At 43.0% G+C, this 18,037-nt stretch overlaps 1 protein-coding gene across 1 annotated transcript in view; it reads right to left on the minus strand.

Annotated features, from left to right (window-relative positions):
- Positions 1 to 11,733, minus strand: part of ZFAND3 (zinc finger AN1-type containing 3) — a 131,187-nt gene extending 119,454 nt beyond the window's left edge. The window contains exon 1 of the mRNA XM_031594070.2: positions 11,623 to 11,733. Coding sequence (XP_031449930.1) covers positions 11,623 to 11,693 — 71 coding nt within the window. The 5' untranslated portion in view covers positions 11,694 to 11,733. The remainder of the gene's footprint in view (positions 1 to 11,622) is intronic.
- Between the last annotated feature and the right edge of the window lie 6,304 nt (positions 11,734 to 18,037).

Raw genomic sequence — 18,037 nt, forward strand, 5'->3', positions numbered from 1 at the left:
CTATTATCACCCTTTCAAAGAAATAACTACTGCTTCATCAACTGTCATACCATATTCAGCACTTGCTACATGACTTTAGCAGAAACAACAGTTTCTGAACCATACCTACAACTAAACAGCAGAAAACCAACATACAAACGTTAATCAGGGTCATCTGTCCAGACAGATGGTAGAAGACAGACATCTTCTACTATCATTCCTGCTAGCCATAAGGAGATAAGCATACACACAGAACTGATTTTGGAGACAGAGGGAATACCTAGATATATACTTAGAAAAAGCAGAGAAGTTTCCCTGTACATTGAAGGAAAGGCTGTGCATCCAAAAGCTGGCCTACTTTTTCCAAGCTAAGCGTTCAGTAGATCAAATAAAAATGCACAATCTGCCTTCAGAGTCATCCTGCACAGATGATGAGGGACAAGAATGCTACACAGGAGAAGGCAAGGCACTGTATTCATTAATCAGATAACAATAAAACCCAAGAGGAAGATCATCTACACCATTCCCCCTACCTTCTTCACCATCTGCCCTCACAGCCACCCAGACAACACAGGCTTTTAGAGCAACCCTGTCTGCATCACCACCTTACAGAAACCTTAGCAGCTCAAATGTGTATGGAGTATAAATTCACTGTGTTAGTTACTGGTTGAGTGGCCTTCATTTTGCCCACAAATAACTAAAACAACTCTCAAAGCTCCACTTATAATGTTTATGCTATTCATATCAGGAAAACATATTATTAGAATAGGTATTCAAAGCTGTGTTCAAAAGGAACTTATTCTAGAGCTATTTTCATCCTCAAAATTGATAGATGCACCTCAGCAGTATTTTGTGTTTTAGCAGCACTTCTGCATTAAAGTGTGCAACGAACACTAACAGAAGCCAGAAACTCATCACCAACTCAGATAATGGAAATAATGACAGAAATAAGGTGGACAAAAGATCAACTAAATCACTATTTGTCTCAAAGGCATCTAGAACTTAGCGATGTGCTGGCAAACTGATCTGAGGACACACACCAAGAAAAAATAACAATTACAGCAACATCTGTTATGCTGTCTGAAAGGTGTAGGCTCACATTTCTTACAGCCTCGGACTAACGCTATTTAGAGTTTCCAATTACAGTAGTTTGAAAAGCAACCAGTATTACAGTTATCTGCATTTTGGACGCATGTCAGAGGACATGTTAACTCAGGCAACTGAATTCTGATCTGTAATACTAAAGCTCTTGTTACACCAGTAAGTGATGAAATTCCCAGTATTTTACTTTACTTTGAAAGAATGATGAAACACATTTGTTAATTTATTATACAATTCTATATACTGTGCAATGATATATATATTGTGTTTTTACCACTTGAATCTGAATTTACAAACTGCTTGAGCAGGACAGGAAGTGTTCATTATTCACCAGAAAGATTTCTGGTCTTGTTTGAATTAGTCACAGGAGAACATTAATAATAAAAGGAAATACTGCATCGCAGAATAATGGATAATAATGGGCTCCTATCTTCATCAAGAGAGTGCTACAAAACCACCTGAGACTTCCAGATGTGTAATGCAGGCGGTTCTTGCTCTGTTAATTGCATAGCAACCCTCATGATTGAAAGAAACTTCCTCCACCCACCACAAGCACTTCCTTCAACATGAATATCCTTGGAAACAACATGTCAATGGCTCAACACTGTTCTACAGCAAGTTCTGATTTAAAACAAACATCTGTCCATGAAGAACAGAGCTTGGGAACCTGCAAACACTCCTTGCTGTCAGGTCTTGCATTCAAGAATCTTAAACAACCATGGAATTAAATAGAACAATACGGTTCATTAAATGATGAAAAAGATCCAGGTAAGAAAGCATGGTCCAACTGAGATTGTCACATATGCTCACAGAGCTAACAATAAACCTCTTACAAACTTGAACGCAAATAGAACACACACTGTATTAAAAAAAAAGGGGGGGGAAATGTTAAAAAATGGAACAGTATTCAGCAAAAGGGACACAATATCTATGTATTTGGAGTCACCATACCCAAGCAGAAAGTTAAAATAGCAGTATGTCCAGTGCCTAAAATAACGCCAACTACCCTGTTACACTAGCAAACCACAGGCAAAAGAAGAGGGTACACAGCAATATTCCACTCTCATTTATAGTATCTAATCTAGAGAAGAAATATACTCTAAAATACGTACAAGTCCCACAAATACTCCATGCACTTGACAGCATTAGGAGTTATGAGCAGAATCAGTCATTTCCTTAAATCAAATGAGGAGTCAATTTGCTCCATCTTCAGTTAATTATTATTTGCAAGGCAACTTTAATTTCAATTACTTTGCAATGAAGTATTAATCCCAAAGACCCAGCGCCAAGAAGAGACATCTGAAGTGTTCAGATACTATTGTTAATTGCTTTTTTTTTGAAAGCTCAGAAATGAATTAACACCTAGGTTAGTTAGGTAAGTTATGGGTATATGTGGATTATTCCTGAAAGCACTTTTATCAATTACGGCACAATTGATGGCTCATTTCGTGACACTATTTTCAATTTTTTAACATTTTGAGCATTTTTAAAAAATGAAATCACACTGCTTTTCACAATAATGTTGCTATTAAACGTTAAATTAGGCTTACACGCTTATAAAATTAAAACTGGAGAGAACCTTAATTATTGAATCACACAATATTAAAAATAAGTTTCATTCCTTCAAAGACACACGCAGTCAAAAGCTGATTTTAAAAATAGAAATTATTAGATTTCTAATTTCTTACTATGTTAGCAATTCAAGAGAACACTAGAAACCTACCTGCATGAATAAGCAAACATCTGACAACACTTAGTATCAGAAGTCACTAATATCTACTAGTTTACTGGGAGATTTGAGAAAAAAAATAACACTAGGATATGAAACAGGCAAGCATTACTGCAAGCATCTGTCATCATTAGCTGTTCTTGTACACATTGTCAGCAATACCTGACCTAAAATTTACCTTTCTCCAGCTAAAAATGTATTTTATAGAGCAGTACCAGATATTTGTAAAGAAAAATTTTGTAGTAAATGAGTTACCAACAATCTAGACTAGTACTGATAGCATCTGAGACCGAAAACAATCTGACCTACAGCTGGAAGGACAATACAGCTTCCAGTGCTGAAAGGTCCTTTCTAAAAAGCAGCATTTTACCTACCTTATATACGCAACTTCCTCTGAGACACCTCCAACAACATATAATTAGAGATCAACATGCTGCTGTTCTGGTGACAGGGCTGATTTCAGACACAACCAAAGAAAGTCCATGAGGACATGGCTTTGGATTCTGCTTTCCAAAGAAGTTAGGAAGCTATCATGCGGGGAAAAGAAAAAAGAAAAAAAAACCAACACCAGCACTGCTTCTAATCTGGTATTTTGTTTCCTTCTTCTCCCTATCTCTTAAGTGTTTGGGAATTAAATAGAACTTCTACATTCAAACAAACAGAAGTTAAATATATACATTACAGAACTAGGCCCTCAAATTAAACAACTCACCCAGTAGTATGTAATGCACACACTGAAGCTAAGAACTAAAGATGGTAATCATCACACAACCTCCTTTTCTCACCGTTTGTCTGAGTGCTTATTAAAATTTTAGAAAACCAGTTTTTATCTCCTGCCAAAATTTTTCATTACTTAGTTACTCCCTAAACTGCACCAAATAAACACTGTAAATCTAACACTAGCCAAAGTATATTTATTAAATAACATAACGTCAGTAGAAGTCATTTTAAAAATAAATTTCCCTAAAACACAAATAAAAATTTTACGTCATTAAGAAACTGAAATTCGTCTTCCTCACACTGACCTACGAGGTTGAAGTTCACAGCATCTGTATGATGGGCAGACTGAGCAGCAGGAAGCAAACAGGACACCTCTGATCCTGTCACAAGACATACAGCAAAGTGGTCCCTGCTGTACATATCTGTGAGACCCCAGACAGCAAACCAGATGTAAAAACTCATCAATTATTTCCTAACACTTCTCTGTACAGGTATTGCCTCAACTGCCACAGCGCTACTTCTCAGATGCTATCAGAAGAGAAACTGAAGTGCAGTTATCCGAATGATTTTAATATTCCATGGATTGCAGATCCAATACATTTTCCTGAGTATCGGTAAAGAAAAAAGTAGTTTATATCCCAGTTTAAACCTAAGTTGCTTCACAAATCTCGCATCTAAAAAAGCAAATTCATGCTGCAAATGTGCCTGATTTTTAATTCAAAGAAGAAGAAGGGACTCCATGCTGGTGAACTCGGCCAACACTGAACAGCCAGGAACAGCTTCAAATATCAAGTGCCATTTGAGCAAAAGGGGAGGAAGAACACATTGATCTGATTTGCCCACTAAACTGGGCATCCATCTCTGAAATCCAAATAAGTGTTTCACCATAGTCAAGATCAAATACTGTCCACAACAAGGACTTAAAGATCTCAGGCAGGCAGGGGGGTTGGAGTTTCATAATCCTTGAGGTCCCTTCCAACCCTGGCCATTCTGCGATTCTGTGATTCCAAGCGTGCCACTAAAGGTGGTCTATTTGAGGAGACACTGAAGAACACTGTGACATTTTAAACTTCAAAGAATATAAGCACTGTTTTGCTATGAAAACACATCACGTTGATAATGTCCACCAACTGCCTCTAAAGAAGCCTACGCTTATGGCCAAACTCCTATCTTAAAATAATTTAAAAATCCACTAATAATTGGCATAGCACATTAATGAAAATATGTAGTGACCCACTGGAATACGTTGTGGATGCCCCATCCCTGGAAGCACTCAAGGCCAGGCTGGATGTGGCTCTGGGCAACCTGTTCTAGTGGTTGGTCACCCTGCACATAGCAGGGCTGTTGAAACCACATGATCACTGTGGTCCTTTTCAACCCAGCACATGCTATGATTCTATGAATATATCCATTATGGAGTTAATGCTTTGCCTCACTGTGATTTCAACATCCTAAAGGAAGTACTGAGTTATAATGCTTCCATCACCTTGAGACTTCAGTGTTACACATAAGGCCCACAGATCAACAACATTAATGTTTCTGTGGAAGCCTGATGTTGAAATGGTTGAAACGCAATTAAAATCAATAGCAGTAGATCATTAAAACTGACACCTCTGTTATACCTTTTTAACATACAAGACGTACTGGAAACTTAGGAGGACCCAAAGCACTTTTTCAGTATAACACAGCAGTACACAAAATGCACTGCATCTGTGCTGCAGCACAACAGTTGAATACTTCAGTAGTCTGAGAGCTATTCTGGAGCACTAACTGGAATAATCATTAGCAGTGACCAAACTGCAATACCTTCTCTAATCACAGTTTACAAACGAAATGCAGAGGTACTGACAGACAAGAAGACAGAAGGAAACCTGGGTGGTGACCCACACACGTCACTTTTTACTCAACTCCTGCAAGCTTCAAAAAGCAGCAAGCAACATCCATTCCGTTCTTCTTAGTTCCCCAGTAGGAGCAGCCATGAAACTGCATTTCATTCTGATCAGTATGGAACTTACAGTTAGATTAAAAGGTGCTGGGTACAGCTGCCTATAATTAGCGCTGCATCTGTCTATAATTAGAAAGTATTTCTACAATATTTTATATGAAGATTTTGGATCAATTCACGGGTTTAAGCGAGTGTTTGTTTTCCCAAATTCTGGCTTCCCCGCAGAAGTAAACAGTTAGCTTTAATCAAGCAGGCCTATTTTTGGATCTTCTTAAACAAAACACCCTCACACACCAGCTGCTTGAATTTATTCATTCCTTAAAATTATCACACTGCAAGATTAAAGGAAACAAAACCAATTTTTTTTTCATAAGCAGCATGGCTAAATTACGGAACCACTTGTTGCGGGATGTTGCGAGGGTCAAGTGTGCATATGGATTCAATAAATCATTATGCAAATCCATAAAAAAATAATTAAGATCTGCTAAGCCATAAATCCATAAAGCAGAAGACAACCTTATGTCTGATTGCCAGAAGCAAAAGAGGTATATGGAGATAAGCAGCGCTGCATGCTCGCTGTGTTCCTCCACTTACTCCCTTAGCACTGCTTATCACGCAAATCAAAGACAGGGCTGAATGCATCCCTGGAATGATCTAGAACAGCCGTTTTTTATTAAATAACAAAACCTCCTTTCTGTCTTGCCTACTCTATTAAGTACCACAAAAGAAAGCATTGTTTTTACATTCCTAGAAAAGAGTTTATTACTGTTAAAATATTAAATCCAATTCATCTGCTTTTACTCCAAGTGCCAATAACCCCTATTCCTAAAGGTCAGCTTCTGCAGCAAATAGAAAGCTTAGCCCTGATCCCAAATGCAATACCTTCCTTGCAACTGTGCAACCCTCCTTGCTCACCGTATAGACAGGTTCAGAAACAAAAGAAGTCTACTTTTTGATTGTAGTTGAGAAACACTGCTGCTTGTATTATGACTGAGGGAAATCCCAAGAACCTCCCAGTTTATTTTTCTTTATTCTGCATATTCTTATCCAAGCAGCAAACACAAAGCCCTATTTCTCTCCCCCCTCCTTTCTCAGATGGAATCTACTCCATGTCTCACAACTCCCAGAATCTTCCAGAATTTAAATCCAAGGAAAGAATTCCAATGACTCTCCAATTCTCTTGTAATCCTCCATAGCATTTCCCAGGGAAACCTGGGAGTAAATCAATCTACTGTTAGGCTTTTTGTTTCTGCCGATTAATTAATTTCTCCTTCCTACTTCTGCAGTACAGCTACCTCACAGCAGCTAATGATGGCTTTTGCTACAAGCTGCTTCATGCTCTTTTACCCATGGATTTAACAGAACATTAAATAAGTTTGTGCTAGTATATCAATAATAAAATATTCAAGTATTTTAGTCTTAGCCTAAAACCAAAACACAAAATAAGGATCACAACAGGCAAATTTACTTCTTGATTTAAACCCACTAGACTTTACTGGAAGAGGTGACCTATAAACATCTGTGTAATTCTATGACAGTTAGTTTTATTGTATTACAGCAAATTTGAAAGTAACAAAAGCAATGAAGTTTTTGTACTTAAAAATGTTTTGTGTCTTGTACAGCACCGTAAGAATTACCCTTCTCAAAACATAAGCATCATTACCTTATTGATTTAAATCAAAGTAGAAGTTGCAGGGGGAAAAAATGGGATGGTTGGTCTGGATGATGTGGTAGGTCTTTTCCAACCTTGGTGTTTCTGTGAAAACCTGACATTTGTTGCCATCAACACCTGACATTTCTTGCCCCTCCCTCACACAGCACTATCCCAAGGCACCTTATTTCAACCTCATCGCATCTCACTATTCACTCAAGGTCCTCGCTGAACACCGAAGTCTAATCCACAAAAACCCACTTGGTAGCAAATATATTGTCTTGCATAAACTGACAATTTCACTGCTTCTTCTAAAACCTGCTCCAAAGCTCCTGTAAGTGAAACTCCAGCTAAGTAAGTGCACGATGCTAGCAAAGCAGACAACTAATTCTCAGAGGGAAAGGTATTCTGTGTATTTCTACAGTGTTCTCAAGCTTCTTTGGAGATGTTGCTTAGGAACATCCAAGTATTGTTTCAACAGCAAAATTAGATTTATGAAGGCATTATTCATTCAGGACAGTACACATGGCCTATGAGAATATAAAGTGTTTATTACACAGGCAGACACTGACAGTTCATATGGAACAACCAGCTGCAATCACCAAGAAGACGACTAGCCAAAGAAGAGGCTTGCTAATAGCACAAAGATATTAGTCATTATTTGTTTACAAGCTAGAAGCAAGCTTTGGTGATATACAGTCACAAACTAATCGCACTTGCATTAAATGATTCACCATTTGATCAAGTGTATAATTTTAGTAAACAAAACTGAGGGAAGAGTCAGATTGGCATGGCAGGGACCTGGTGATACATAAGTAACTGGAAAATCCAGACTCAGAAATAAACTCAGGATTAGGCCAGTACTCAGTGCTTGAGGCACCATGTCTCACCACGTTTGTGATGTATGCAGTGTCAGAGAAAGGCAGAACAAATGGCATCACCCTGCAAAACCCTGCTGGCATGTTCTCAAACAATACTGCCATCAGTTTTAGCTGACGACAGTACCTTAGAGTTGCCAGAAATAAGATGAGATGAAACTAATCATACTGTGTTTTCAATCAACTTCCTGCTGGCTGCCACCATTTCAAGACTGGAATTCATTTGTTTTTATGTCCATTAACATATTTCTTTTTTTTTTTTTTAGGTCTAAGTCACTGAAGGCAATGGTTGCTATCAGTCTGGGCTATTAAAAACAAAAACAAAAAAAGAAAACCATAAACAAAAAGCATTCACTAGCACTAGCAGAAGTTACCCTTCTCCGACTTACCCCTCCACAGTCTACCAGCCAAGGAGTATTTTACCTTACCACTCTCACCTACGCATATAACTGTGTAATAGTAAAACCTCAGCCCTTTCATGAGCTGTACGCAAGTGAAACCTTTGTGGAGTGCTCCAAAAGCCAGTGGGGAACTGCCAAGATGAAGTTCATTAAAGGATTATGCCTCATCTCTAATAAGCAAAGTGGCTTAACTGGAATACATGCTTACTGCAATATTTTCATGTTTTTATTAACTTAGAGCTGAAGATTTTATATATGCCATAAAGTAAAATGGGTTTCTGAAATCCACTCATCTAAGAAAAAAAAAAAATTACATGGTCTGTTAATCAGGAAAGAAGATCTTTTTCTAGATCATAAGAATGACAAGCACAGCACATAAACTCTAAATGAAGTAACCTAAAATAACAGCTTGCATACTGCACCCTTTCCAACCTTTGTACACTAAGACTATTCCAATAAAAACTGAGATAGTTGCAAGTGACTGAAGTTTAAAACACAAAAATAAAAAGAGAGGGGATGGGGTGAGGAATAAAGTATTTCCACACGGTAAGTTCCGTGAATTTCTCATAAATAAATCAATATCTGTGAAAGAAGTTTTTGTAAAATGTAGAGATCCAGTGCTCCATTTGAACTCGACTAGAGCAGAAACGGCAGGCTGGACATTCTGAAGAGAAAGGGAAGTCTGCAGAAGTTTAAAGATGGCTTCTATGATCTCCCACAAAAGGTAAGAAAACGTTAGTTGTTGACCTTAAGGAGATGTTTCTGAAGTTCTGAACAGTTTCACTCAAGTCCCTTCTTTCAGTTGTTCATTTTTCAGTCTCTCAGATCTTGAAACATCAAGAGTTTAGTAGTTTTCCAGTCACTAGAGATTCCTGCAACTGACAGAGTCTGAATTTCTAATACAAACCTCAGCATTTTAAGAGAAGAATCCCTCCAACTTTAATGCAATAGTACATACAGTCCTCTCTTGTAAACTCTTTGAACTCCAGCACTATAGCAGCTGCATTTCAGGAGCTACGTTATGACTACGCACCAGTAGGTAAATTTCAGCCCACAGATTCACAGCTTACTTCAATTTTAATGTTTCGCTTGGTATCTACCAGAATGCTGTCTATTATTGTGTATTACTGCACAAAGTATTCATCTCACTGCAAATGGTGCCTCTAAGCTTTAAAAAAAAAAAAATCAAGCCAAAATAAACAAACAAAAAACAATAACAAACCCCAAGATTATCTTTTATAGCTGGCCAAGTCCTACTGGGTATAACCCAGGCCTTTCTGTTTGACCCAGTGACAAAGAACTCTTCTGAGGCCTACATGGTTCAGGGAACTCAAGAGCAGGCATTCAAGAACTCCCAATCACTGCACTGATACATAAAGAAAAGCTATTCCTCTATATACCTTTAAATTTCATACAAATTACTACATTACATTACTGGTTTCTGAACTTGAATGTTATAAGCCTGAAGATAAAGGGCAAATACAGCCTCTAAGCTGTGAAAGCAAAACAGAAGTCACTAAGAAAACTATATCCTCTGTAAGACACACTGCTGGCATAACCCTAACTGACATTTAGGGCAGAATTCCAGCTTTGCATGCACACCAATCTTTCTCCTAGCACTTTTTGCTTTCTTCAGAAAGCTGCTATAAGACCATGATTCCATGAGAACTCATGCCAGGGCAGCTTCACTACAAGGACATGTCGATGCACATTTACCTGCAGATCTCTTCAAGCACTGGCAGGACCCAAGTAAGTCATGACAAGACAACACTTTAGTTTCTCTAGGACAGAGAAACACAACAAGCCCTCGGACTGTGGAAGCTGACAGTGCACTTTTTTTATTTTGATGGTTGTTTGCACAAGGAAATGTATGTTCTGTGGAAGAAGTGGAGTCTTTAAAGACAGAGGGTTTTTCGGAGCGCCTCCTGTCACCACGAAGCACATCCTCAAACACAAGGCACCAGCTTTCCTTTTCATTAGCACAACATGCTGAACCAGCCAAAAAGTTCAGCCCAGAGAAAAAGTTCTCTTTCAGTGCTTTGTGACTTTCATGTCAGTGTCACATTACACAGCCAGTGCACTGCCTTACAGATAACAGCAACTTGTTTGCCACTGTGTTGTGGGAAGCAACAGGACCAAATATGGGAGCCTAACAAAACAAAAATCAGCAAAAAGACTTACTGTATACTGGTACTATATTTTGCTTAATCACTCCCAACAGTGCCACTGCACATATTGCAGTTCAGGTTTCCACCATAACTCAAAAATGGGTTTTCGTTTAAAACCCTGCCACTCAATAAAACACACCAATGTTCAGGAACATCAATCTCTGTTATTGCATCTCCTTCCGCTCAGCCTCCACTCCCCCAGGGCACCGTAAGCTGTGTGACACCAATATCTCAAGAAGGTACCGTCTCAGACAACGCAGAGCTCAGGTGGACCCTCACAAGCCTACTGACTCGCACATTCTTGGAACATCTCATAAACACGAAGGTTGGGAACCGATTTTTTTTGCGATATACATTGCAGGCGTTCTGTGATCACGTGTGTCTGCCAGCACACCATCTGCCATGATACATCTGATTCTTGAGAAAAGGAAATCCAGTCAGCAGACACAACCCTGGGGATGACATGAGTTCAGCAGGGGATGGGCCGATTTCCCCCTCCCTCCCCCCCCCCAAACACAGACCTTTCAGCAAGCGGGGATGACCCCACTCCCTAATCTCCAGAAGAGGCTCAGCCAAAAGCGAGGACCTCATCCAGCGCCACCCCCACCCCACAAGGTGACAAAAGCACCATTTTCTCTCCGCGCGCTCCCTGACCCGCACGGAGCCGCCCGCCCGAGGCACAGCGGGAGGTCCCGCCACCCCCACCCCGCTCCGGGACGCGCCCCCTGCGCCGCTCCCCCGCGGAGCCGAAGGCCCGGAGCGCGGCGTTCGGCCCCGGCAACCGGCTCGGGGGGGCCCCGCGCTCGGGGTGGCGGCCGGGCCTGCCCCGCTGAGCCCAAGGGAGGCCCAGGCCGTGAGGCCCCCCGCACCCCCGCTCCCCGGGGGAGAACGACGCAACCCCAGCGCCGCCGCCGCCTCCCCCCCCGACCGGCCGCGGGGACGGGGCCACCCTTCTCCCCCAAGGGCAGCGCCAGGCCCGGGCCCTGCCCCCGGCCCCCGCCGCCTCGCCCCCCGCAGCCCGGTCCCCTCCCGCCCGAGGGCCCCGCTTACCCCCAGAAGCCGCAGGGGCAGCGCGGCGGCAGGCTTGGCGCCTTGCTGCGCTCGCTGCCGGCGTCTCCCATGGCGGGGCCGGGGCGCGGGGCGGCGGCGGCTGCGGGCGGGGGCGCGGGCGGGGGGGGGGCGCGGGGCTTCGAGCCGGGATTCCAGGCCGGTCAGCTGGAGCCGGGCGCGACCACCGGGACGGCGGCGGAGGGGAGGCCGCGGCAGGGGGGACGGCCGCGCCCTACCGGCCGGGCCCGCTCCGAGGCGGCGCTCTCTGCGGCGGCCCCTCCCGCCCGCCGGCTCCCGTGCCGACCCCGCTGAGGCGGCGAGGCGCGCCCGCCCTCCCGTGCCGCTCGGCCTGTGTGACTCAACAATGCGCCCCCCCGCTGCGCCGGCACCTCGCCTCCCCCCGTCCTGAGCGGGATGGTTTCACCGAGCCGCCGGATCAGCTGGGAGCGGCCCGTACCACAGCCCAGCGGCGGGGGGGGGGACACGGGATTGAGAAGGGGCTGGAACTCGGAGAGAAACAAGTTTAGGAGGCGCCTACAGACTCGAGAAGGTAACGAGTAACGCTGCGGAGAGGCGGCAGGATGCCCGGGGTCCGGCAGAGCCAGCTGCGCCCGCCGCCCTCGTTCGCCTCTACCCGCGAGTTACACGCGGGTTGGTACCGCCGCGGGACAGCCGGCGGAGGGTGGTTGTCGGCTGTGGCGACGCATGCGCGGTAGGCTGCGGACGCGGAAGTGGGTCGGCGGCGGAGGGCTTCCCCTGGGATCTCCTCGCGCCGCCCCGCCGGGTCCTGCTGGGACGGGTCGGCCTTCTGTGGGCCTTGCCGGCTGGTTCCGTGACGGACCTCCGCTGGGAACGGGCTTGGAGGCCGCTGCGAGCAGCGCTGTTCCTTTCCTGCTTGTTTTATAGGCGTTGGTCTTCTGCCTTCTTCAGTACGAAATAAAATCGGTTATTTTTCTGAAATACGCTGGGTTTCCTTTTCTTCTTCGGGGCGTTATGTCTGTGCTGAGCACCACTCGCTGCCTGAGGAAGCGGCGCTGAGGGCGGGCTGAGGCCCGTGCCTCACGTTTTGAACCCTGGAGAAGGGGACATGTAAGGATTCGGATCTGGTGAGCAGAGAGGCCTGCAGCAGGGCTCTCACGCAGGCCCAAAGGCCGCTGCCTTTTAGACAGGGAATTTCCAGCGTCTTGCCTCGAGAGCTGAGCAATGGGGATTGTGCTTCTGCTGTGGGTTTGGCGAATGGCCCTCAGCCAGTTTAACAGGCGTGCTTACTGTACCTCGGCTTCGTCTGCGAAGTGAGAGTACTGAGCCCCTGCTAGAAAGTGCTTTCTGATATCTGAGTGAAAAATGGCATGTGGAAAAATGCGGTGTGGCAATGAGGATAGGCGGAGTTGGAGCAGGTTCTTGAGGTGCTGTTACATATATGGAGTGGGCTTTGATGTTCATCTTTCAGAATGAACATTGAAAGCCGATGGTGATGTGGTAATTCACTTCAAAGTTAAACAACGTTATCCCCAGACTATGCTTTTTTTTATTACAAGAAGTCCACGCATATTTAACATGGTATTGAAGGCATCTGAATAACTTCAGCTCTGCTCAGTACTGATGACCTATGGAGGAATAATCTGAAGGAGAGAAAATCTTTAGAATTCAACTGTACTTGAATTCTATGGGTGGAAGGAGCATGGATGAGAAGACGGTAATTCTTCTCAATGAGGAGCTAGTGATCCTGCAGCTTTTCTCTGGGCATCTTTTACAGAAAAATCAGAAGGAATCCAGAGGAGAGCAACATACAGTCTGCAGAGAATGAAAACCTTTGAAAGTGTAATGCTTATAGTTTGGCAAGTGAACAATTGCATTTGGGAAGAGGCATAACCATTTATTCATATTTAAAATTATAAACAAAAGTGAGAGGTGTTTTCCAGCAAGATGTTGAGTTTAGTTAAAGACATAAGAGAGATGTTTCTAAGGAAAATGACACAAGTCAAATAAGGAAAATGTTCCCACAGTGCAATCTGATTTTTTACCTCTCACTGAGGTGCTTCATGCTCATTCTCAGCAGGGCCACACTGCAGGATTAGATGAGGTAACTTCAGAAGATTGAGAGGCAAAATCCTACCAGATTTAGAAGTGACAATTAAGCACCATTGTTTTTCAAGTGTTCTCTTTCTTCATGTATACTAAAAAGAGTTGTACCTGTGTATAATCAGAACATTTTGGGTTGTATATTTTGTTATAAACATGATTGGCCGATTGAAATACACGTGCACAACCATAAAGTGGAGCAGGTGGAGAATGTCACAAGTGTTGTACATCTTCCTTCTCATCTTGAGGTCTAAATTACCATAAAATGATAAAAGTGACTCATGTGGTGCCAATCTGTTAGAGAGACTCTTCAGTTGATTGAAATAATCACCCCTTTTTATTCCTCTCCAGTAGGTTGATCTTTTTCGTAGTTAAATTTTTTCATTTGTAAGATGATTCTTGTTAAACTCCCTATTGAGATTCAGAAATAAAATGGGTGTATGGAAGAGGGCAGTGGAGAGGACATCTGAGCTGCAGTCATATCTATCTATAAAGGTTAAAAGATATGATAGCCTCCTGTAGCCTAGGAGCATAGGCTGTAGTCTTTGAAGAAACTAACCTGCAGCAAGACAGCATCACAGGTGGGATCCCAGAAAAAGGCAACTGAACCCTGCACAAGACTGGCACACGTTTTTCTCACTGAGTGAGAATCAGGGCTGTCAGCCTTTCAAATGCCTGCTCCTCAGTGCTTAGTTCACCTCATTTTCTACATTTGAAAATCATATCTTGGTTCTTTGTGTGCAGCTGGCATAGCAAAGTGTGATAGAGCTGAATGCCTCAAGATTTGCTTATTCATTTAGTTTGAGTTAGGTGTCAGTACAAGCAGTCTGTAGGCAGAAATGCCCACGCCCTATCCTCAGGCATGGGCTTCAAGGAATCTGACTCTGGGTTTCTTTGGTGCTCCAAAGGCCTCCAAATTAAGGAAGGCAAGCTGAGTTCATCTTGGCTCTTGATACTGGTTGTGTTGACAAAGCAGAAGGAATAGAATCATCTGTGAATTATCAACTTATGAGTAATGTAGATTAGAATCTTTTCATTGGCACATCTTTTTAAAACATACGACAAAGATTTAAACACTACAGGAGAAGTGTAAATAGTTGTAAAACGGAGTTTCGAGTCAAGACTTTGACATTCTTTTCAGATGTTTTAAATCTCTCCACGACTCAGTTTTGCTTTCTGGAATGGAAACACTTGTACATTTCATGGGCAGCCTGGAAATAGAATCTTTATTGGGTGGCATTTTTAGAAATGAGAAACTGCTGTTGTTATTATCACTGTAACTAAAAGAGTGGCATTTCTTCGCAAGTAATGGCTGGATGGAGGGTCCAAGTTGAAAGCGATAACTCTTAACACAGCCAGTTGCACTTTGCAAGGATATGACTAACCCAGAGGCAATTATTATTAATAATACTTTTATTTATTTCACATTGTGTGTTACTTCCACTTCCTGCCCTTTATGTAATCTAGGGTACTCTGAGAAAAGCACAAATACAAAAACAACAGTGCTGTTAAACAAAACTTTCTAGGCTAATCCAAAAAATGCCAGACAAAATATTAAAAACTAAACAATAAAAACATTTGGCATCACTTAATAAAGGGAGAGGGGATGCCTATGACAAAAATGGAATTGTAACCCCACACAGATGTGACAGTGACTAAAACTGAAACCATTCACAGAAAAATAAATCTGCAGATGTTCTGTATAAGCTATTTTTTTTATATGATTATAAACTGTGAGACTCTGTGAATGTGTAACGATGATCACATAGTGCTAGGCATTTCCTGGTGATGGACAGCAGACTCAGCAAAGGCCATTCTTAGTCTTTGAGAGCTCCTTTTAGCAAATGATCTCCAAGCATTTTTTTAAAAAGGTAAGCATAGTCACAGCAGTTTTACCAGGAGGAAAGCAGCCTTGGAAAGTGAAACAAACTGTGTGGGGTCACGCAAGAAGTCACCTGCAGATCTAGTAATAGCAATCACATCACTGAGCTCCCAGTGTAGCAGCTCATGTGGGGTCTAAGTCTTCTTTCAGAGCTTGTGTCACGGGTGCTCCCTTTGCAGTCCCACGACCTCCTTCCTCTGCTCTGAGTACAGGGTCATATAGAAATGGCATCCCAAACCATCTCCTTGATTTATAAATTAAAGGGTTAAAAACACTATAAACATCCTTCCATTTTAAAATGGAGCTGAAGGTAAAAGAATATAATTAAACGGAAAAGTGAAAGATTCATGATATTTATATATTTCGTTTCCTTTACCTGGCTTCTCTCCAGCATTCTCATAACACCAGACCAAAGGGTCCTAGTCAGCACTGAGGTCTTCTAGGTCCAATGCTAGCAGAGACAAACAAGCATAATAAAGCATATAGATCAACCCAGTCTTCATTAAATGGAAGGTGCCTGCCCCTGGCAATCTATTTGGAGATGAGCTGTCTCTGCTCTTTCCTCAGCTACTCTGAAGATGTTGGATGGGGGAATCTGCAACTGAACGCATTTCCAGGCACCTCAGTGGGTTTATCAGTTCTCTGACTCCTGACCCGCTGCTTTCTGAGCACAGCTGAGGCGCGCAGTAATTCCCTCATAAACTCCGCAGTGTCAGGGAGGCTTAATTGCTTAGCGGCATGAGAAAGTGCTCGCTAGTTCAATGACAAAAGGTCAGAGGAAAATGAGGACCGGGAGCCTACTGCTCTCCCTTTCTGCCCCTGCTTGCTCCCCTCCACAACATGTTCAACATTTAGCTTTTTTGGAGCCGTGGCACCAACATTAGCTGAGAAAATCCTGATCTTGTCATTTCTGGTGTCCATGTGAGCACAGCAAGAACGGTAGTTAGAAGTCATAAGTGCAGCCTGGGTAATTTTGTAAACAACAGCAGCACCAATTTCTTTTATAGCAAGTTAAAAAAAACAGACCGCCTCTGGAAATGAATAGCATATAGAGCAGCTGTTTCAAATTTGTTTGACTCTGTTATAAAACAACTTTAAAGTGTTAACAGTTGTACCCATGACAGAGCTTCCTCTGCTGTGTTCATGCTTAAAGCTTTCCCTTATGTCATATGACCAAGCAGCCACATTTGTGCTCAGCCCTCTTGTCCTTTGGGTCACCTCCAAGGAACATCCAAGCAGATGCTGGCTGCAAACAGCTGGGCAGGCTATGGGCACTCCCGAAGGCTGCCATGGGCAGAGGCTGAAGAGGGAGCATGAGGACAGGCTGAGAGCTGGGGCTGTTCTGCCTGGAGAAGACCTAAGAGTAGCCTTTCAGTATCTAGAGGGGGGCTATAAGAAGGAAGCGGACACGCTCTTTAGCAGGGTCTGTTGTGATAGGACAGAGGAAATGGTTTCAAACTGAAAAAGGGGAGATTTAGGCTGGAGATAAGGAAGAAGTCCTTTACAATAGGCAAGGGCAATTGTAAAAGGGCAGTGAGTCATTGGCAAGGGTTGTCCAGAGAAGTGGTGGAAACCCCATCCCCAGAGACATTCAAGGTCCAGCTGAACATGTCTGAGCACTCAGACGTTTCTGTAGCTGTCCCTGTTCATTGCAGGGAAGTTGGACCGGCTGACCTTTAGGGTCTCCTCCAACTCAAAAAATTCCATGATTTTGTGATTCTATTGTCAGCTCCAGCAAGTGAAGGGATTGTTTATAAGCAAATGGAAGAGAAAGTGGCTGTAAGTGATTGCACATGGGTAGGGAATATAAAGGTACTGGAGCGAGAGAGGAGGCAGAAATGGACTCTGCGAATTCTTAACGTCTCCTGCTGAACATGCACTCAACCTTCTGGCTTCCCAAGCTATTCTTTGGCTTCAGCCAAAGTGACTTCTTTGACTTCAGGCCAGTGACTCCAGGCTGTGTGGACTACAGATGTTTAGATTCATAGGACAGATGAGATGTGAGGAGAGTAAGGCTTTACATTTGGCCAGGAGACTGGTGAAAATACCCTCAATTAGATCTGGAGCTGAGGGCTGGCACAGGAATGAGAAATTGAAAGGTTATTTATGTGTGTCTAGCAGGGAACATGAGTCACTGCTTGGGTAGGCTAGTGGGTTTCAAGAGAGGTTTCTGGTATTTTACAGGCAGCTTTTAAACAGAGGGACGGGTTACAAGGTAAATCTTGAAGAGAGGAGACAGGAGGAGGTGCGCCATAGGGACAGGTCAGTGGTTAACAAGCTGAAAACGGTTTGGTGAAATACCACAGGGAGAAACCACAGCAATGCAGAAGAGTCACAGGAGGATAGGAGAAGAAGAGATACAGGAGAAGAGGAGATATCATTGAGGGCTTGGTAAGCAATGCAGAAATTGAGAGACTTCTGAGCAGGGATCCTCAAGCCCTTGCTGTTGCA

The sequence above is a fragment of the Phasianus colchicus genome, chromosome 2 (genome assembly GCF_987193195.1).
Source record: "Phasianus colchicus chromosome 2, bPhaCol1.hap1.1, whole genome shotgun sequence".
Lineage (NCBI taxonomy): Eukaryota > Metazoa > Chordata > Aves > Galliformes > Phasianidae > Phasianus > Phasianus colchicus.